Raw genomic sequence first — 23,969 nt, 5'->3', positions numbered from 1 at the left:
GGGAGGGTGCGATCATTGGTTGAGAGAAAGTTGGATGAAAACCAGTGTGGTTTCAGATCACAGAGGGGCTGTCAGGATCAGATTTTCATTATGCGTCAGGTAACTGAACAATGCTACGAGAGGAATAGGCAGTTGTGTTTATGTTTCGTAGATCTAGAGAAAGCATATGACAGGGTACCGAGGGAAATGATGTTCACTATACCGGGGGACTATGGAATTAAAGGTAGATTAATAAAATCAATCGAAGGCATTTATGTTGACAATTGGGCTTCAGTGAGAATTGATGGTAGAATTAGTTCTTGGTTCAGGGTACTTACTGGGGTTAGACAAGGCTGTAATCTTTAATCTTTGCTGTTCGTAGGTTACATGGAGCATCTGCTGAAAGGTATAAAATGGCAGGGAGGGATTCAGTTAGGTGGAAATGTAGTAAGCAGTTTGGCCTATGCTGACGACTTGGTCTTAATGGTAGACTGTGCCGAAGGCCTGCAGTCTAATATCTTGGAGCTTGAAAATAGGTGCCATGAGTATGGTATGAAAATTAGCCTCTCGAAGACTAAATTGATGTCAGTAGGTAAGAAATTCAACAGAACTGAATGTCAGATTGGTGATACAAAGCTAGAACAGGTCGATAATTTCAAGTATTTAGGTTGTGTGTTCTCTCAGGATGGTAATATAGTAAGTGAGATTGAATCAAGGTGTAGTAAAGCTAATGCAGTGAGCTCGCAGTTGCGATCAGTAGTTTTCTGTAAGAAGGAAGTCAGCTCCCAGGCGAAACTATCTTTACATCGGTCTGTTTTCAGACCAACTTTGCTTTACGGGAGCGAAAGCTGGGTGGACTCAGGATATTTTATTCATAAGTTAGAAGTTGCTGGTACAAACAGGTGGGAACAATGGTAGGAGGGTACTCGGAATGAGGAGATAAAGGCTAATTTAGGAATGAACTCGATGGATGAAGCTGTACGCATGAACCGGCTTTGGTGGTTGGGACATGTGAGGCGAATGGAAGAGGGTACCTAGGAGAATAATGGACTCTGCTATGGAGGGTAAGAGAAGTAGAGGGAGAGCAAGACGACGATGGTTTGACTCGGTTTCTAACGATTTAAAGATAAGAGGTATAGAACTAAATGGGGCCACAACACTAGTTGCAAATCGAGGATTGTGGCGACGTTTAGTAAATTCACACCGAGCTCGATAACTGCAGTCGCTTAAGTGCGGCCAGTATCCAGTATTCGGGAGATAGTAGGTTCGAACCGCACTGTCGGCAGCCCTGAAAATGGTTTCCGTTGTTTCCCATTTTCACGCCAGGCAAATGCTGGGGCTGTACCTTAATTAAGGCCACGACCGCTTCCTTCCCACTCCTAGCCCTTCCCTCTCCCATCGTCGCCATAAGACCTATCTGTGTCGATGCGACGTAAATCAACTAGCAAAAAAAAGTAAATTAACAGAGACTTGCAGACTGAACGCTGAAAGGCATAACAGTCTATAATGATAATGTATGTATGTATATATTTATTTCGAAACCTCAGTACTACAGATATTCGTTGGACTTGGAAATAAGTCCCTACGGTGCAGCGCAGGTAGCAGTTACTTAAGACAGCTGTCAAACCACTTATATTCCCGGCGGGGAATCTCCACGGCGCAACTTTTACGCGGCGCAACGTTTACAGTTCTGTTCAAACTGCCCGTGTGTTCTTGTCGTACTGACAAATGTAAATATTGATTTAAGCTTGGAGTTGACGAGCTAGTTCTCGGCTGCTCGTGTATCTGGATAGGTACGCCAGGGTCCATCCGTCCAATTAGTTCCCGTTTTAGATACGATAACATTTCCACGTTGGGAATCCGGCCTACCTGAATGTAAATACCTGGAGGTGACTCATTACAGGGAACGTGAAGGCGACGGTAATTCAAGTTTACCTTCGCGCTCACGTCTCCTAAAAGGATTGTCAGTGGTGTCATAACCACTCATACGGATATTGGTTCGATCCCCATGGATCAGCTCGTCGAACCCACACAGTGATACCCACACTATCAGGGGTGTAACAAAGCAACCATGTATTTTTTTTTTCTTTTCAGGATTGAAACTGCAAGGTGTAAATGTGTCATGAATTGAAATTTGCAAGATGATATTAGTAAATTGCTCCTTATTGCAATTTGATGATGATGCTTGGTGTTTTAAGGGGCCTAACATCGAAGGTCATCGGCCCCTATTGCAATTTCAAACGGAATCTGTTACCATATCTTTTTATTGTAGTTAGTCAAGTATGCCCATGGAATTTAAATTGTCACTTGCCAGGCTATTGTGGCGTCCTTTAAGTTGTGTCTATTATTGAGCCTTCCCCTACCTTAATTTGTATGCCCCGCTCATCCCTGTGTTTATTTGTGCGCGTATGTTTATATTCTGTTTTATCTTGACATATATTGAAGAACCGGTCACCCCTGAGATTAATGCTAGCCTGGAACTCAGAGGGTGAGCGGATGCAATACCTGAAACTGTTTCGGAAGGATGGATATTGTGTTTATGAGAGTCAAGTACAATCTAAACCTCTTAGGGGAGAAATGTTTTAAAGTATCGAGCTCTATAGCTGCAGTCGCTTAAGTGCGGCCAGTATCCAGTATTCGGGAGATAGTAGGTTCGAACCCTACTGTCGGCAGCCCTGAAGATAGTTTTCCGTGGTTTCCCCATTTTCACACCAGGCAAATGCTCGGACTGTACCTTAATTAAGACGACGACCGCTTCCTTCCCACTCCTGGCCATTTCCTCTCCCATCGTCGCCATAAGACCTATCTGTGTCAGTGCGACTTTAAGCAACTAAAAGGAAAAAATGTTTTTAAAAAGCGGTATTTTATATTCAGGACATGAAAGAAGACCTTCTGGCAAGATTACAACTTTGTACGCTAAGCGGTTATGTAGGGAAGAATAATTTAGTTTACGGAGTTAACCTCATTTGACACTTTAGCGGTGGTACGTTTAAACATATTTACTATTTCACACCTTGGAATTTTGTCTTCGTACGTTAAACCGTTTCGGAGGAAGGAATTAATACATTTCTTTCCGGATCTTAACCCCCATTTAACTCTCTGAGAGGTTCAATTTATTTCCAATTCAACACCTAGCATATGATTTGACCTTTTAACTTCGTAATTCAAATGGTATTTTTTTGTCATCATTCCTTTTCCCCTAGTCAATAGCCCTTAGCGGTGTATTGTTTTAAGTCCACTTCTTATTTGTATCCTCATAAAAGGATTCAACTACATTTACATCCCCTTTTCCCTGTCCCCGTCCGCCCCCAACAAAAATGCGCGTTTCTTCATTTTCAAAGAATACTCCAAATACCAATTTTCACATCTGTAATATCGTCAGATTTTGAGAGACCAGTATCCTAATAAAAGTAATTCAACCCCTATTTCAGTCCTTTGTACCCTCTCCCCCAAGTGTTTTTTTGAAAACAAAAAAGGATGTGTTAATTTATATTTAAAAGAGATTAGAAATACCAATTTTCACGTCTGTAACATGTTACGTTTTATAGATATACTAATTTTAAAAATTCACCCCTTTGTCAGTCCTGTTCATCCCCACCCCTGAAGTAGGTTTCCCAGAAACAAAGAAATTCATGTTACTTTATTTTTAAAGGAGATTCCAAATACCCATTTTCACATCTGTAACATCCTTCCTTTTTGTGATATAAGTATAGGCCTACTCATACAAAGAATTAAGCTCATTTTTCAATTTATTTACCCGCCCTTAATTGGATTTTCCATAAACAAAATAATGCGTGTTTCTGTATTTTTAAAGAAGGTTCGAAATGCAAATTTTCATGTCTGTAACACCTTCAGTTTCTGAGATATAAGTATCCTCATAAAAGTAATTTAACCCCTTTTCAGTCCTTTTTACACCCCGTTTAAGTGGATTTTAAGGAAACGCATATTTTTTCTGATAAATCCTCTTAAGGAGGTGAGGAAATGTAAGAAAACGGTTGAATACCTTTTTGGAGGAAAACTGAAGATGTTACAGTCATGAAAAGTTTTATTTGGAATCTCCCTTAAAAATAAACACGTAATTTTTCTTGTTTAGGGAAATGTACTTAAAGGGGGGAGGTGAACAGGGCTAACAAAGTGGGTAAATTTTTAAAATGAAACCATCTCAAAAACATAACATATTACAGACGTGAAAATTGGTATTCTAATCTCTTTTAAATATAAAATAACACTTTTTTCAGAAAAATCACTTGCGGGGGTGATAAAATGGACTGAAAGAGGGGTTGAATTATTTGATTAGGATACTGGTATCTGAAAATCTAAAGATATTACAGACGTGAAAATTAGTATTTGGAATATTCTTTAAAAATAAAGAAACGCGTACTTTTTAAGCAAAAGCAGATTCCAAATACCAATTTTCACGTCTGTGCCATCATCAGTATTTGATGTATAAGTATCCCAATAAAAATAATTCAACTAAGTTCACTTCTCTTCACTCACCCCACCCATTTAATTAAGACATGAAGACATTCAACTGATATTTAGTTTATGTGATTATGATTACAATTTACAGAACTCTATCCACTACCCTCACATCTTGCAAGCACTTTATGTGCCCTTGATCTCACAAGACATCTGCGTGGCTAGTTACGTAAACATCGCCGAAGGCGGCATCGAGCCGGGCATGTTCTGTGCTGGATATGTGAAAGGAGGAAAGGATGCATGTCTTGTAAGTTTTCTTTCATAATTTACTTTACTTAACACATATGTAGCTTTTGTGGCTTATATCGTTCACAATTTATTCAGAAATATAGGCCTACGGCTGTTCAGTTATTCGCATTATGTCTTTGCTGACAACAGAAAGGTCATTACATAAAACAAATTTCATTGCATAGCCCGTATTGTTGTTCGTATACTTTTTCGAAAGGTACAGTCAAATTACTGTATATTTCAGTCACTTCAGAATTAGTTGTGCTGCTGATTTATCCGAGCCTCCCTTGTGTGCGTATTGTGCCATTTCACTATTAGCAGTGAAGATTTCTGGAGCAAAAATGGTCGCTACGCGTCGAGAACGTCGGAAATAACATGTTAACATATTCATAAATGTCAAAAAAGTGCTTTCACTAGGTACAAGTAAGGGAATGAAGTATAGAAGGCGGTGAAAAAGAAAGAAGACGGAATATTGTTCAAAATTTATTATTGGAAAATTATTCGATTCGAGAAGGAGCTACAAGCAGATCAGTACGGCAAATTAATTCAAGAAGAAAACTGAACGTGTAAAAGAAGGTTCAAATTAAAAGATAATTAAGAGTAGCCGTCGACAAGAACCCTACAAGTCATCGCGTGACAGCATTTAGACAGCTTCATAAAATAAAACAGAACAGCTGGATCAACAGATTACGTAATTATACCGGTACGTCGCGATATACAGAGAAAACGACGTGCTCAGCGACAAGGTTCAATCTCAAGAAATTGGAGAGGAATAATAACCTGTAGAGCAAGCTGTAGGAAATTAAATAACATTACGATTGAAGCTTTAATAGCCATATTGATAAACTGCAGAATTTTAATAAGATACCATTAGAAGAAGCATTAGTCACAGCATATTACTATATCATAGCAGGCCTTGTAATCAGAAGATGACAAAAATGACCATACCAATGTGTATTTCTGTTTCAACTGCGCAAGAAACCACCTACGTCATGTGCTAAGAAGGCCGAGACGGAAACTACTTGGACTATGGGGACTCGAGCCGGCAAATTGATTCCCTGATGACCGCAGAAGACCAAAGACCTTCCCATCTGTTCCCAGAGGCTGATAAGATGTCATAAACCCAAATACAGCATGTCCTAGGCAGTTGGTCATATAACAGCGACGAGGGAAACAGGAGGAAAAAATAAGTAATTTAAGTATCTCATATTAAAGTAATTCAAATAATATTTGTTTGAGAGGTGCCATTTTCTATTCTCGTGAAATATACATGTGAAGTGCTATTTTGAGTTATCCAAAGAAGTGATGTTATGCTGAAAGTCAACCAAATTAATAACATTAGAGGTTATTAGGTAGTCATCTGACCAGAATGACAAGTTCATTGGATTAGGAAGTATTTAACCAGTGATAATCAAACCTTGCGTTCGTAATGTTGTCAATGTTGAATGAAAAAGGTTAACTTAGCTTAAATGCAGATATGATACGACATTGTGGTTAATATTAGGACTACATTAGGGCATAATACTGCGAAGTGGGGTTGAAATAAGATCGTATACAGGTTATAGCTACGTCTTAGGAAGACATATGATGATCATTAATGGAATTTGAAGAAAATTGAGAACAGAATGGGGTAATTAAGTGGATGAATGATGATTATAATAAAAACATGCGTCAAGTTGAAGTGGATTATTGTGCTTAGTGTAATGTAAAGTAAAACATGAGATGCGTAATATGAAGTAGATGATATATATGTGAAGAATGAATGGTCGGGTATTATGAAGAGTAATGGTGATGATGATTATTGTTTCGTCGAGTGTGAAGAAATAGATAATTTTAACGACGGTGTTAGGTCAATTGACGCAATTTTAAGGTTGAGGATAGTTATATTTGATTCTCTAATGCATGCTAGTTCTTCAGTAATCCACATATAATACCGAATACGATCTATATAACATGTGTATGTTAACTAAATACAGCACCTGTAGATCATCAAAAATAAATCCACATGGGGAGGATAACGTAAACGTAGCCTATATTAGTACGAATTTCTAACCACAAATATTTTCACTCAAATAAGAAAAGTTAGGAAGCTTATTTCGTTATATTCAATGATATCACTGGTAATATTATCTGTAATTGAAGGTTGACAGTGACTGATAGGGTCTTCTTACAAGTCAGACTACTGAATATCTAGAATAATTTCATTGAATAGTTGCCAGATGTAAATGATAGCATGATGACAGATCACTTATGATTAATGTGTTGGCACTTAAATATATTTTTTCGAAATTAATATTTATTTTTGATGAACAACTTGAGTAAATAACAGTAATGATATTTCGATTATTTTCTAGAGTGAAGTGATGACTTAATGAATGATCTTTTCTACCATATAAAGTGAATGACAAACGTGAGGATTTTGAAATAAACACGTATTTTTTTTCCTTAAATGAAATAGAAGACCAACAGTTTTCTTTTTATGACAATTAACAAACATTGATACTGATGATGAAATATGGACAGCTACTTACAGGTGAAGCTAACTTACTATGAATTGATTAGTAAAGGTGATATATGTGTAAATCAAAGGAAAAATTTAAGAAACTAAATTTTGTAAAGAGGGATGAAAGTAAGAAATGTGATTTTTATAGTTGATTCCACCTTGAATAATCTGCATCAGAGACATTTTCCAGCTCCCAATCTAAACTTGTATATAATATGAACTTATTCTTGTTTTCAATTTAATTAGAGGCCTCTATCTTAGAATATTGTAAGAATAATAGATGAACCTCGAAGTCAGTTGATATTAATTAGATTCCTTTTTACTTGATATCGGATTTTCAAATTTATTTTTCAAGATTTTCTCTTTATTTATTAAAATAATATTAGGAAAACTTATTCATTCTTTCAATGACGTATTAGGCTAAGTATGTAATCATAAGTAAACGTAGGTTAAGAGTCAATGAAAAATTTGACGGAAACAAACCGGATCGCGAACTGGAGACGTCCAATGCGTAGGTTATGTTTATTCAACCGTTTACCCCGATGCGCTACTCTCGATATTGAACTCATGACCCTAATCCGACCCCAAATGAAAGTTAACGATACATCGAGCTAGTCTGGTTCTAATTGCGACTCGACCTGGACGCAGGAACGGCGCAGTATTTATGAACTATGTATAAACTAATTCGTCAATAAACTTATATTCTTCTTTTTCTTCTTCGTTTAGACCTACGATGGACCACGTGATTCTTAACTCTGGTGAGCTCTTTTCTTCCTCTTAGCCCAGTATTCCTTCATTCTAACGCTATGGATGTCTTTTCTTTCTTGAGTCCATTTCACTCCTACTCCTGGACGCAGTGATTTAGTTGTTATAGACTGGAGAGAGTCAGGTGTCTTGACTAACTTTCTGAACTTATCTCGGTTGTAAATGTCAATATAATGAATGTTTAGGTATTGTAGGTCTTTCCGCACTAAATTCGTCCATTTGGTATTTGTTGCTTTCCCTCTAGATACAGTGTTGAAGATCCTTGAAGTGAGTCTCTGGCTGTCCATCCTGACTACGTGACCATAGAACATTAGTCTTTTCTTCCTCATAGCTGTTGTAATGCTCTCTATTTTACTGTACAGTTCCTTGTTGTGCCTGATTCTGTAGCCATCTCCTTCTTTAATGGGACCCATAATCCTTCTGAGGATATTTCGCTTTCTCAGTTCCAGTTTTCTGAGTTGTCCTTTCTGGGCCATGTTTAGGCATTCTGAGACGTACAGTACAGATGGTCTTACTACGGTTTTGTAGTGTCTAAGTTTAAGATTCAAGGAGAGGGATTTAGACTTGTATATGTCCTTACAAAGATGATAAGCTCTTTCTAATTTAGTGCATCTACTTTTCATTGCAAGGTCCTCATTAACTTTAGGGATTATCCAATCTCCAAGATATTTGAATGAGTTGGCCTTGTGTATTATTTTGTCCCCCAAAGAAATGAAGTTGGGTGCTTCTCTGATGTTGGTCAGAAATTCTATTTTATTGACAGCGATCTTTATCCCTACTTTACCGGGCGAGTTGGCCGTGCGCGTAGAGGCGCGCGGCTGTGAGCTTGCATCCGGGAGATAGTAGCTTCGAATCCCACTATCGGCAGCCCTGAAAATGGTTTTCCGTGGTTTCCCATTTTCACACCAGGCAAATGCTGGGGCTGTACCTTAATTAAGGCCACGGCCGCTTCCTTCTAACTCCTAGGCCATTCCTATCCCATCGTCGCCATAAGACCTATCTGTGTCGGTGCGACGTAAAGACCATAGCAAAAAAATATCCCTACTTTAGCTGCTTTGCGTTCTAGGGAGGATAGCTGGTACGTAGCTTCTTCCATACTTGAAGCTAAGAGTGTGAGGTCATCTGCGAAGGCTAAGAAAGTAACTGTTAACTTGTCTTTCTTGTGGCCGATTTTTAATCCAGAGTTGTCAGCTAGTGTGTTCGTCCATTCCCGAATGACCTTCTCCAGCAGACAGTTAAACAGGATAGGGGACAAACCATCTCCTTGTCTAACACCTGTTTTGATCTCGACGCTTTTTGATAATGCCCCTTTGAATTTGACTTTGGACATGGTGTTCGTTAGAGTAGCCTTCACAAGATTCAAAGTCTTCTTATCCAGTCCCATTTCAGTCAACGTCTCAAAGAGGGACTGTTTGTCTACCGAGTCGTAAGCCTTCTGGAAGTCAACGAAAATTGCTACATAGGGTGAGGTGCTGAGGTTTTTGTAGGTAAAGATAGTTTTGAGGTTCAGAATCTGCTCTGTGCATGATCTTGACTTCCTAAATCCAGCTTGGTACTCTCCTATGCAGGAATCTAATTGTGCCTCCACTCTTTTAAGCAATGATTTGGGGAAGATTTTGTAAATCACTGATAGGAAAGAGATCCCTCTATAGTTGTTAGGGTCTAACTGGTCTCTTTTCTTGTGCAGTGGGTGGATGATAGCTGAAGTCCAATACCTTGGTAGTGTTTCTGTTGTCCAGATGTCAGTTATGATTCTGTGGGTACTGTCGATTGACTCTTCATCTTCATGTTTATATAATTCTGCAATGATGCCATCTTCGCCTACTGCTCTGTTAGATTTCAGTTCAGAGATGATCTGATTGATTTCTTCCTTGGTAGGAGGAAGGGAGTCAGGGTTAATAACATTCTTAGCTTGAAACTGTAGTTTTTCCTCTGGTTCTTCTGCATTGAGGAGTTCATCAAAATATTTTGCAAGGGCTGTAGTACAATCTTCATTTTTCATTTTCAGTTCTCCGTCTGGTCCACGAAGGTGGAGTGTAGGGGCTGATTAAGCGTTTGTCTGAGATTTTAGAGTTTTGTACAAGTTACTGGTGTTGTTCCTTTGAAAGTCTTTCTCTGCCTGATCTATGATGTCGTTGTTATATTGCCTCTTAGCATTTCTAATGGTCTTGGCCGTGTTCTTTCTGACTGTTAGGAAGGCTGTATGATTTTCTGTGTTTTTGTTGCAGTTCCATTTCACCCATGCCTGTCTTCTCTCCTCTATTGCCTAATCACACGTTGGTGTCCACCATGGGTGTTTACTCCTTCTGGTTGCAAGGATGGTTTCTGTTGCTGCATCTGTCAGTGTCTTCTGTAGGTTAGGCCAATCCGTTTTATTCTGATTATTGCTTAGTACCTTAGTAAAGTTGTTGTTCTCTTTCAACTGGGCTGGATTAAATTTTGGGATTCTGGACCTGGTGTCATTGTTACCTCTGCACTTCGTGAGTGGAATTAAATTTGTTTTGACCAAAGATAGGTAGTGGTCTGAGTCAATATTGGCACCTCTCAATACCTTGACGTTCATTATTTCCTTGCTATTCCTTCTACTGATGGCAACGTGATCTAACTGGTACTCTCCTAGCAAGGGATTGGGACATCTTCAGGTCTTGGCTTTTCGGGGGAGGTGACTGAATGCTGTAGATTTAAGAACAAGGTTGTGATTTTTACACAGATTGATCAGCCTCTCACCATTACAATTGGTTCTCTTGTGGGCCGGGTATTCTCCGACTATGTTCTTAAACCTGCGCTCCTTACCAATCTGGCCGTTGAAGTCCCCCATCAAGATGATCACGTGATGTTCTGGAATCTTATCCATTGTCTCTTCCAGTTCTTCCCAAAAATATTCAACACTTTCAATATCACTCTTATTAGTATTATTGGTAGGTGCATGGAAGTTAACAATCGTGTAGGCTTTGTTGAGACTTCTGAAGGCTATAGTGGATGTTCTCACATTCGGTGATGAGAAGGAGATAATAAAGTTGATCATTTTGTTGTTGACTGTTAAGCCTGTACCCAGATGAGGCATATTCTTCATCACTCTCTGACCTGGCTGTCCCTTGGAGACCCTGAAGCCTTGTGACACAAAAGGTTCTTCGTCCGTAAATCTTGTCTCCTGTAAAGCCGTAACAAGGATGTTGTGTTTTGTTAGGACGTCCAATGTATGTTTCAGTTTTCCCGTTTGTAGGAGGGAATTAATGTTTATTGTTGCCAGATAGTTGCTGTGTTTCTTCCTCTTACATGAAGATGCAGGCTCCCCAGAATCCAATGGCCTGCTTGCCCCACTGTGAGTTCTTTTACATGCCAGTAAATCTACTGACAAGAGGCTGACGTATGTGAGCACCTTCAAATACTATCGGACTGAGTTAGGATCGAACCTGCCACGTTGGGGTCAGAAGGCCAGCGCCTCAACCGTCTGAGTTACTCAGACTGGCACAGTTACTTTTGCCTCCCTTGAAGTGAAAATTTTCGGTCCTGTCTGGTATGGCATGGAAAATAAATTACCCAGCAAGTTGGCCGTGCGGTTAGGGTTGCGTAGCTGTGATAGTGGGTTCGAACACCACTATCGGAAGCTCTGAAGATGGTTTTCCTCGGTTTCCCATTTTCACACCGGGTAAATGCTGCAGCTCTGCCTTAATTAAAGCCACGGTCTCTTTCTTCCAACTCCTAGCCCTTTTGCTACCCCATCGTCGCCGTAAGACCTATCTGCGTCGGTGCAACGTAAAGTAAAAATTGTAAATAAAAAATGGAAATGTAATTACCTTTGCAAGATGAGAGAAAATAGTAATGAAGTAATCTCCGCAGAGTGGCGCGATCTATCGGGGACGTTGCTGTTTGAGATGTTGAGCTAATTGAAGTACTCGTTGCGGGTCTGGGTTGGTCCATCCGGCCGTTAGTTCCAGTGGCTGCAGATTTCTCCATGGGGATGGCTGACGTGGTTGTGGCGGCCGTTGTTCGTTGTCTTGGTCCGGGAGCTGCTGCTGCTGTTGCTGGCGTTGTTCCATGACAGTCATATTGGGATCGTCGTCTTCGTAGGTCTCGAGGTTCTGCAGGCGTTCGTTGAATGTTGCTTGTTGTACTGTCAGCTCTTTGAGAAGTGTATGAATCTCAGTTATGGCACGTGCTGTGGAGAGATCAGGTGTGCCTGTAGCCATGCGGAGTGTGTGGCTATCTTGATCCTCGGCGAGTCGATCTTTCGAGGATTCACGACTGCGGGTCGTCTTCTTGGGAGTGACGCCGGAAGCTGTGCGAGACTCTGGAAAAGTATCTGTGATCGACGTTTGTTTAGGCATTCCAGCGGGACCTTCAGTTGTTGCCTCTACCTTCCCTGGCTCATGACTGTCCCAGAGCTCCTGTACCCCCCGGCTTTTATAGCCTGAGCGGGTATCGCGTAAGGGACTTGCTAGTCTCGTGCTGAGGCTGACATTGGTGCGCTGCTACCTGATACTATACAGGCTTAGTGTACGGCCACACTTGCGTGTTTTCCCGCAGCGTGACCGCGGGAAAACACGCGCTAAAAATGCACAACACTAACTTTAATGGGACTGGCCACACTTGCGGGAAGAAGACGCTGCGGTTTTATTGTGCTCTTGTTCGTGTTTAAAACTTAGGAGAATATTATACAGTGAACTGGTAATTTTGGAGGTACAAAGGTACCCATGCCTCAACGACACCTTAATGTCAATGCGAGTTTTTCTTCCTCAGGAATACATTCCCGCAGCCTTGTGTTTCTTTCGCTGATAGCATTTTTCAACATACAGAAAAGCAGTTCAAATAAGGTCACGGACATTCTGTATTACTAAAAAAAAATATCTTGGTTGTCTTTTAGTTTATTGTGTAGGGCACAAATTGTCCGTTTGATGACCTGTCACTTAATACAGGATGGATGCAATGTTTTCTTTGACGCTGACGACGGCGAAGAACAACCAAGCACATAACACAACAACGGAATTATTATTTAAAAATGGAATGCCTTCTATACGAAGAGCAATGGCGTTGTTTTGCTACTCACAATATACAACCAAAACCAAACCCCATTGCACTACAGCCCTTGAAGTGCCTTGCCCTACCAAGCGACCGCTGCTCAGCCCGAAGGCCTGCAGATTACGAGGTGTCGTGTGGTCAGTACGGCGACTCCTCTCGGCCGTTATTCTTCGCTTTCTAGACCGGGGTCGCTATCTCACCGTCAGATAGCTCCTCAATTCTAATCACGTAGGCTGACTGGACCTCGAACCAGCCCTCAGGTCCAGGTGAAAATCCCTGACCTGGCCGGAATTGTGGTGGTGATGATTATTGTTTTAAGAGGAAGTACAACTAGGCAACCATCCTCTATATAACACTAATCAGAGGGAAAAAATGGAAGGGATCCAACACTTCGAAAAATGAAGATATCGGCCAAAGGAAGACAAGGGCCACGAAGGACGTGAAAATGAAAGACTCCCTAGCCCTCGCAAACCTAATAGCGTCAGGGTCGGAAAAGAACAAGAGTTGACGAAGAGAGGTCGGATAGGATAGATGAACGTGAGGACCCTGGCACAAGTAAGTGGAAGCAATGCCAGGACTCAGCTAAGGGCCCCGTGGTCGCCAACCCACGCTCCGGAGTTCAAACCCCCTGGGTCCCCTTTTAGTCGCCTCTTACGACAGGCAGGGGATACCGTGGGTGTTATTCTACCGCCCCCACCCACAAGAGAGCCTGGCCGGAAATCGAACCCGGGGCCTCCAGGTAAGAGGCAGGCACGCTACTCCTACACCACGGGGCCGGCATCACAATATACAACACACTAATATAATCACGCCGTACAAACACGCAAGTGTGGCCACGTGTTGTCGTCAAGTTGGTGAAAAACCCGCAAAAATCCAGCGTGAACAAACCGCAAGTGTGACCACCCCCCTCGCAGGTCGTCCAGCTGCGTGAAAAACACGCAGTCCCGCTGCGGGAAAACACGCAAGTGTGGCCGTAGCCTTAAGGCCGGTCTCCACTGATTAACATTTAACACCAACATGTTAAATTTAACATATTACAATTGACATGTATATTGTGTTTGTGTCTTCCAGTTGACTTTGCATGTTAACTCAGAATGTTGAGGTTAACACATTTAACATGTTGGCGTGTTTTCCGCTCCAAGTGGAAAACATGTCAAGTCAATTCGTTGTTCGTGAGATGTTGGCACAGCTTCGGCAACTTCCTTGCCGTTTCCATGTCTACAGATAGCCAAACGACGCAAACGACGAGCTTCTCGTTAAGTAGGATTATAGTTACAACACTCCGCAACAGTCATTATCTTTGTTATAAGTTCCAAATATAGTACCAATACCGGTACGTGTACGCCTGTCGTTCTGTCTGCACTATACTAAAATGTATAGTCAGAAATGGAGTGGAGCAAGATTCCTTTGGACTTAATTAATGATATAATAGAAAGGCCTTGTTTGTGGGATGTCTCATCAAAGAAATACAGAGATAAAGCGTAGAAAGCCGACAGTTTCCAGGAACTCTATATTATAATTATTCCCGCGAGTGCATCGGAAAAAACCTAGCGTACCTCCGCTCCCAGTAGAGTCGAGTATAGCAAAAAATCAGAAAAAGTCTGAAGTCGGGGGACGGGAACGGACGAAGTTTATACTTCATAGTGTTTTGCTTTTGAAGCAATGAGCAGGATGAGGAGAGGACATGTGTCTAATAAAACTGCATTTGTAAATCATAACAAGAAGAAACAGTGGCAATAACAAAGGCCAAATCTTTTTCATCTGAGTCCATTGTCCTTGTTTGAAAATACTAGACACCACCTAAATTTATTACCGCAAACCGATATGATGAACTACCTACATATAAACAAAGAAAGTTAAGTTTAACATGTTTATTAAGTGTGGACACAATGTTAAATGAAACAGTTTTCAACATTTAACATTTAACATGTTGATGGTGTCACCAGTTAACATTTAACATGTTGTTGTTAAATGTTAATCAGTGGAGACCGGCCTTAAGGCTCGTCGCTGCTGAGGTTCATCGCGCCGTGTGGTCCGCTTGGGAGTTGCCGTAGGAAAGCAAACCTACGGAGTTCGATTCGAAGCCAGCGGCGTTTGTTGGTTCGTTACGAAGCATTAGTACAAAGGTGGTTGTTTCTAATATGTTTTTGAATATATGTTAGGTTTATTAAACTGAAACATTAGAATAAAGGACGACAAATAAAGTGTAAAATTATTGCGAGCTGTGCAACCCTGCAACAATACCACGCACCGCCCCTGATATTTAGTCTCATCCTCCCTCTGCTTGAGCGTTTCAAAACTAAGGATTAACACTTTTCTCGAGTTGAGTGTATTGTGGACAGAATTACAGGCTCAGTGTTATAATTGAACGTTCACAATGCTATAATAGTTTCTAATGCTACTTGTTATTTATAACATACAGTATTAAGAGAAAATAAGTGGCTAATATTATTATGAAAGGCATACCTAGTTACAAATATTCATAATGTCATATCGTTTTGATAGAGGCCCATATAATATTGTAAGGGGAGCGAGCTGATAAAATATTATATTAAAACATGATTTATGTAATTTTAACTTTTCTTTGCTAGGATGAAACATCTCTCTCTTACAACTGTATATGGACTGGCCACTTGTATATACTGGAAAATTATTTATCATAAAAGTAGACTTACCAAATTCGTTCTACATCTCCAGAAGCGCCGAGAATAGTATTGTTGAAACTCATTTTATTGTTCCTGTCGAACGATCTTTACCACAGAGTCAGCACTTATAGTTTAGTTCCTAATATCGCTTGACATATTTGCACAGATTCTGTAAATAACTTATTGTTCACGCCCAATCCTGTCGAACGACTTATGACCACAGTTTCAGCACTTACAGTTTAGTTTTTAATATCACTTGACATATTTTGCACAGATTATGTAAATATATTATTGTCCATATTCAAAATGTTTACTAATAAAATAAAGAAAGATATTTCAATTTATATAATCTGAAACATGAGAAACATATCGTACAAAACTAGGTACGATACAACTACATATAACTATTACGTGGCTGTGGTATGTAGTTTAGCGGAGTAATAAATTTGCTCAGATTACTTCTTGCTTGTCTACAGTAGTCTACAGTACAGTAGGTTCAAGTGCGTGTACGGCATGGACTCTTTATTGAACCGATGTGACCTGCAACTATGTCATGGACTGACATCTAACTTTGTGATTTACGTTGAAGTCATTGTGGATTTTGACCGCAACAGAACTTATGTTATAATGCCAGATGACCCTAATCTAAGTCACTGAGGTTGATGACCCCATGACCATCCAAACTTCTAAGCTGAAGGCTGAAGAGAATTAAGTTAAAGTAGTTGATGACCAAGGTTTCCACATTAATAAACCCCAACACATCTGATGCTCAACAAATCGAAATCAAAACAACAACAACAACAAACGCTCACAACACTTGTGGCAGTAAAGTCCCTTGCCATCGGACATGTCCCCTTAATCGTTACGTTAATCAGTTGAAATTTACCAGCAAATAAAACGAAGATTTCCAGAATTAATTATCAAGTTAGTCACTTAGTTTTAAGCAAATTCACAAAATACGGTTCCACTGAAGTTAATAAATTAATAAATGAAGTAACCTCATAAACCTAATTAAAAACAAATTTATCTATCCCGGACGAAGTAGTTTCTTTAAACTCTCGAAGTGTTTCAATTAAATTTTCGTTATCACGTGGACATGTTTACCAGAAACATTCCTTTGAAGAACATATTGATTTACTATTGGTTTATACTCATACTTTTCTTGTTCCGCAGCTGGAAGGTGAAAGACCTTGTCATAATTACCGGTAACATTTATTTATTTCATGATGTCACTCAACAAGTAATAATAACACTAATAATGAAGACATTAGGTAGGATAATCCGAACCTTAAATCATATAATCTCCATAAATGTACACACGAGGCAAAAATAAACAACCCACGTCAAATCACTTATAATGCCTACGGTTATCCTTCAGACTAATTCCGGCATCTCCTTCGATATGATTTCAGGCCGATGAGACTCAAATCTCGTAATGCACTTCACCCAACTCTAGGGAGGACTACTGCACCCCGTGTGCTCCACAAGCATGACCTCATATAATATGAACCTACATTTGTGCCTTGGAAGCCAACAACAATAATAACAACAAATAATCATCCATCACGAACTCTATGGATTGACAAGATATCATGACATTCAAATAAAATAATCGCAAAACTTTGGACAACCCTCAACAACACGAAGCAATATCACTACGATTCTCAAATTTTGACACCCAGAAAATGCTTCTTCACAACATAACATAACATCGTGTCATTTCCGTCGCACCGATAATGAATCTCAAGTTCTCTACCAAACGACTCTCTTCTTAAATAATGAAATATAATTCCAAACATTTATTATAAATGACAAAATCTCAGTTACAGTTTCTTTATGACAATGGACTGGCTCGACCGCCGAAAAACACGGGTGGCTTATTACCTGGAAAGAAGACCTCTTCTCGCTATCCCTGAAGAAACACACACACACACGTTATCTTGAAGTGTATCAAATGAAAACCTCGCCTCGCTGACAACTCGCATGAAATACAATTCTTGACCAACACAGAAGAGAGATTTAATTTAAAATGTCACTTGAAATATTATTATCCATCATGGTCCTACGGTTTCGCGTGGGATCCTAACTATGGGATGACCATATCCCCATATCGTTAAATTATACAAAATAAATCCTCGGGTTCCCTGCAATTAAAATTCCGGTACAAAGTATCTTCAACAGTACAGGATTTCAACAACCTGATCCACATTCCTTTCTATCTCTGCAAGACTTGAACCACTTGCTATCACAAATTATCTACACGACAATAATATGGAATAACTCTCTTATGTGTTCCACTGTGTTGTTGCATAAAACAATCTTTGACAAACTAACCATCCCTCCTCTCATATCTGAATTTGACAAAATATTTCCAAAACCGAATCTCACAACTTCACTTACACAAATTTTACTGTTATTTTTCTCTCGTCAGTTCTACACAAATTTTAACAGACCATTGGAATAATACTTCCCTTCCACAAATCACACACACCATTTTCTCCTCGTGCCTTCCCTTGACAAATTTACAGCTTCGAACGTAGGATGGTGTGCTTTCCGCAACAGCTGGCATCCCATCATCACTACGCAACTGCTCTAAATGGTAAACTACGGATTACACTTATAGGAACTGTATCTTTACACTGAGCAGAATTTCGTGATAAATTAATATTTTAACTTGGGCAAGCAACAAATATAGGAAATAAATATACGGGAATGATACTTCGCTCTAGACATTATATTCGTCTTACAGCCATTAAATCTACTACTGTACAACATTTCACACGCTAGTTTCACGGCTCTCCCTATTATCCAAGAAACATAAAATGACCTTTATTTGTATTCCTCTGACATTTTCACGAAATAGAAAGGTGACCAAAATGAGTCACAGATAAACAAATAAAATGGTGACATAATTAAATAAACAAATACACTTAAAATGGTAGTTGACGTACCTAGAACTCGTATGTGGCCTTGCATCATAACAGGCTCACCAGCCTTTCTCAATTCCTTGTCTAGCCAACTCGACAGATAGTGGCTTTACAAAACATAATCTTCCTTTCGTTTTTATTTGATATCGTTCACCTGAAAAAAACGACATAAAATTAATGCCCTTCGCACGTTCTCTTCCTCACGAACCGAACAAGTTCCTCGAATCACCGATCCGCACAAGCAGTAAAGTAAATCAATGATAATTTCTAATTCAACTGCAGGATTTCAGCATTATAATGACCGTCTGTTGCCTGGATGTGAATCTACATGGTGGTTCCACATTTCGGAATAACGTCAATTTGCCTTCCAGTCTATCTTCACTTTGACCAAAACTACCTTCCCTACCTGGGGACTTAATCTCCCCAACAAGTTTATAATGTTAGTCTGAATGACGTGCGGTCGCCTCACATTCACTGGACACAATGCGAGGATTGCAAAAGGGGCGGTGTATTTTTATAAATATATCCCCCACCCTCATGCCATCTGCATTTAGTCACATGCATCGCATATTAATTCAATTTCACTTGTAATTTTAAGATGCTTCAACTTTGCCTACCTTTTAACGTTGCTAATAGCCATCGTTTTCGTTCTAAGGATACTCAGCTACAACACCATTTCTCCATGTATGAACTTACAGCCAAATATTCCGCCTGCCTCATAACCTAAGTATATCATCACGCCAACAAGAAGAGCTCGATTCTCGTATTCTATTGGAACTATCACGTGTGTTTAATATGTTTCCCTTCATTTTAACAGAACCAAACATTTGTGCTCTAGCATTTTAAGAACATTCTCCAAACAAAGATTTTAACATGCATTTTAACTGACGTATTCGGTAATCCGAATCATATTTTAATGCGTATTTGTCTTTGTCTATTCTACTTATTCTTACAATTTCGGCTGATGATGTCCACTAAGATGGACGAAACATGTACCGATATTTGTTAATTGTTAATTAAACATATTCTCTTTTCAGTATTGTAAAGGTGGAACCTTCGACTGTACATTTTGAAAAAGTAACAGAAATATTGTCATAATTTGAAATAAAAATCCGAGGCGTATTATTATTATTATTATTATTATTATTATTATTATTATTATTATTATTATTATTATTATTATTATTTCTTAATCCGTTCACCGTGTAGGGTTGGTTTATCCCTCGGACTCAGCGAGGGATCCCACCTCTACGATGTCAAGGGCAGTGTCCTGGAACGTGAGATTTTGAGTCGAGGATAAAATTGAGACGGAGGACCAGTACCTAACCCAGGCGGCTTCACCGGCTATGCTGTAGGGGGGGGATATTGGAGTGGATAGACAAGGAAGAGGAAAGGAAGCGGCCGTGGCCTTAGGTATCATCCCGACGTTTGCCTGGAGGAGAAGTGGGAAACCACGATAAACCACTTTGATGATAGCTGAGGTGGGAATCGAACTCTTACTCCGTTGATCTCCCAAGGCTGAGTGGACCCAGTTCCAGCTCTCGTATCGTTTATCAAATTTCGTGGCAGAGTCGGGAATCAAACCCCGGCCTCCGGGAGTGGCAGCTAATTACACTAACCACTACACCAAAGAGGCGGACATCATCATCATCATCATCATCATCATCATCATCATCATCATCATCATCATCATCTTTATTCTAATTATTATCATTAGCGAATTGTCCCAATATTGGAAGACGTTAAGCAAGTACAGTAACTCAATCAGTTCTTCTGTGGGTTCTTCTTGTTTTTCCAGTAGGATTTCATTCTTTCCGAGAAGGCTTGACATTCCACCCCATCTCTCCACCGACACCTCGGAACATACCACTTAGTCGAGCAGCTCGTCTCATTTCTCCCAAGTCTTCCCAGCCCAAACTTTGCAACATTTTTGTAACGCTGCTCTTATGTCGGATATCACCCAGACAAATCGAACTGCTTTTCTTTGGATTTTTTCCAGTTCTTGAATCAAGTAATCCTGGTGTGGGTCCCATACACTGGAACCATACTCTAGTTGGGGGTCTTATCAGAGACTTATATGCCCTATCATTTTCATTTTTACTACAACCCATAAGTACCCTCATAACCATGTACAGAGATCTGTACCATTTTTTTACAATCATATTTATGTGATTACCTCTATGAAGATATTTCCTTATTTTAACACCCAGATACTTACAATAATCCCCAAAAGGAACTTTCACTCATCAACGCAGTAATTAAAACTGAGATGACTTTTCCTATTGGTGAAACACACAACCTGACTTTTAACCCCCTTTACAACTATACTATTGCCTGCTATCCATCTCACAACATTATCGAGGTCATTTTGCAGTTGCTCACAATCTTGTAACTTATTTATTATTCTGTACAGAATAACGTCTTCTGCAAAGTGCCTTATCTCTGATTCCACTTCTTAGAAAACATAAATGTCCAATTATACTGCCTTGAGGATTTCCCCTCTTAATTATTACAGGATCAGATAAAGCTTCATCTACTCTAATTCTCTGAGATCTATTTTCTTGGTTGTTGTTTTAAGGGGCCTAACATCGAAGGTCATCGGCCCTAGATCTATTTTCTAGAAATATAGCAACCCATTCAGTCACTCTTTTGTCTAGTCCAATTGCACTCTTTTTTGCCAGTCGTCTCCCATGATCCACCCTATCAAATGCTTTAGACAGGTCAATCGCGATACAGTCCTCCCGAATCCAAGATATCTGCTATACCTTCCTGGAATCCTAGAAGTTGAGCTTCAGTGGAATGACCGTTCCAAAACCCGAACTGCCTTCTATCGAACCAGTTATTAATTTCACAAACACATCTAATTTAATCAGAAAGTACTAGCAGTTTCCGGCTGGCTCCGCCCGCAATGTACAAAGTGTGGTGTTGTTCGTTACTATCCTCATGAATGTATTTGCAAAGTTTCGAGTTAATGAAATCAAGCACATGATCTGCTGTGGTAATAGAATGTAATATTATGTCAATAAAACACTTGAAAATATACCACACGCAGAAATTGAATTAAACGTTCCTTGGTACAACACTACCCGCCGAACTGTTTAAAAGTCCTTCAAATATCTTCGTCATGGAGACAAATGTACTCATAACATTTCTCAGAATCTACCAATTTAAGTAGTTATTACTTAAAAGGACAGCGCTTGATCCGCTGAGTGTTTTTAGACCAAAACGAACTGCTTAATGTACCCTACAGGGCACAACAACACTGCAGGATCATACTTACCTGCTCATCTGTTATTACATACGGGCACCAGCTCAACTGCAGTCGGCAGGAAGGTTGTTGACTGGCTTCTTGTGACGAGAGGATTATGGGGAATAATACAATTACAGTAAACTACTGAATGAGGAACACTTTCGCTACGATATGAATTTTGAGCATAAGTCAGTATATTAGAAAAATTAGGGTATTTACAATAATTGCACCTGTAGTGCCAAAATAAGTGCCTCAAGGGTTCACATCTACAATTTTAAAAGAAAACAAAGAAAACACATTTTGCGTGATGACGTTGTGCTGAAGTTGTAGATCTGTGAACCAGGAAAAAAACGGATGTGTCCCCTACACGGAAACAGCACCACTATGCCTACGACATAAAAGTACATGATGGTAGAATTAGGGATACTCCGCAGAAATAGAGCTACTGTTAAAAGTTCTCTCCCCTTTTGGGTATAGACACATAAATGGCAGCAGAACAAATGTCAAAGACGTCTCAGATAAGCTACTCTACAGGCATATTCTACATATATACATCGGCGTGAACTCATGTCCACCAAGCAAAAACTGTGTCAACAGATGGACTACCACTACCCATTACATAGTGCCAGAATAACATAAGTAAAATACGCCTCAATAAGAATGCGAAACAACAAAAAAAAGAAAGAGAGGTAAAAATCAAATAAATGAGGCGACTCTGCCCCCCAAACGCCTCTCTGCCAAAGGAAGAATGTTCTTCACCCGGGCGATTTAAAGATGGCTGCACCTACCCCAGTGCACGCCGTACGTTGACCTCTACTGTCTCGCCAAGCGCCTCGCCCCCATCACAAAAAAATTGTAAACAAACTACTGCCTGTGGCCTCGTACCCTACATCTCGCGCTCGCAGAGCTCTCTTCACAAAGGGGCTTATATACTTCTACAAATAGCGAAGGAATGGTCACAAAAATAAGTGAGGAAAAACACATCTCACCCTACGTATCCGACTTCATTAATAGACCACCGCGGGCCTCAATTACATTATATAAAGTATTCAACTATTCAACCCCGTAAGGTCATCACGGCCAATTATGCAACGAGTATACAGTAACCTTGGGGTCAGAGGTTCAAGCCCGTGTTTGGCAGAGTAGCACAGAGCCCAAAATAGTGTTAATGTTTCCGCCTACGTTAATAGATTAATGTTCATCAAAGTAGCATAGATAGAGCCATGCATATAATCCAATACAGTCAGCATGCACATCTACATTACGCAGATATGCCTGCCCTTCCCCAGATAATGAAATGATAATTACTCTAAGTGGCCCTAACATATAAGGGAAACGTATCCAACGACCGACACAAAGAAAAATATCTGGTCTATCGCTCTAAAACAGCTCATACCAACTACGCACACTACATCTTGCCGCGTTATTAAGTTACATCATTGTCTGCATTACATATAGAGGAAAAAAATATATCTACCCTTACACTATAAATACATCAAAACAACCTTAATACGCAGCCTGATAGGCTACAATCAAATCCTATGTTAATATTTACACGTTTAATCCTTCCATTTCTGCGTAACTCCCCAGTTCTATTGCATGCCTAGGACTATGGTTCACTTATCTCATTATGATGACCTCCTCCTCTCCCCATCTGGGTAGGCTATAATGTTTTAGCCCATCATGGTAGTGGTCTCGTCCAGGGTCGATCCTTGGAGTCCGGTTTCCACGTACCGCTGGTCCATGGTGCTGTCTTCTTGAGGGATGCCTCGTTCAAGGTAGCGTCTTCTCGAAGCCACGTTCTAAAGATCTTGCACCTCACGTCTCTTGGAACACGTCTCGGCCTCTTACTACAATGAGATGCCTACTTTAATTACAAAACATCATTCCGGACCTTTATTTAAGGTTGGAGCTAGCATACAGTTCTAACACTCTGCAACATTACAACTCCTTGTCCTCTATTCTCGTATAACCGTATACTCACTAACTTGTGCACTAAATCACTATCTGTTTTCAGCCCTCGAACCTATCTACTCACTTATCGTGTTTTCATGCCCGCCTAATTCGGATTCACAAGTCTATCAGAGAATGAATATAGACCTCCTTAGCCTATTGTCCGCACTTCCTCTGCACCTCGCGACCTTCGCCCATACCGCTTCTTATTGACGTCTATA

General features: G+C 40.0%; 1 protein-coding gene across 1 annotated transcript in view; it reads left to right on the top strand.

Annotated features, from left to right (window-relative positions):
* The window catches only part of LOC136857989 (anionic trypsin-2), a 204,428-nt gene that overhangs the window by 165,677 nt on the left and 14,782 nt on the right, over nt 1-23,969 (top strand). The window contains exon 6 of the mRNA XM_068225745.1: nt 4,550-4,705. Coding sequence (XP_068081846.1) covers nt 4,550-4,705 — 156 coding nt within the window. The remainder of the gene's footprint in view (nt 1-4,549; nt 4,706-23,969) is intronic.

This window comes from Anabrus simplex, chromosome 1 (assembly GCF_040414725.1).
Source record: "Anabrus simplex isolate iqAnaSimp1 chromosome 1, ASM4041472v1, whole genome shotgun sequence".
Classification (NCBI taxonomy): Eukaryota; Metazoa; Arthropoda; class Insecta; order Orthoptera; family Tettigoniidae; genus Anabrus; species Anabrus simplex.
This window is presented reverse-complemented; position numbering and strand designations above follow the sequence as displayed.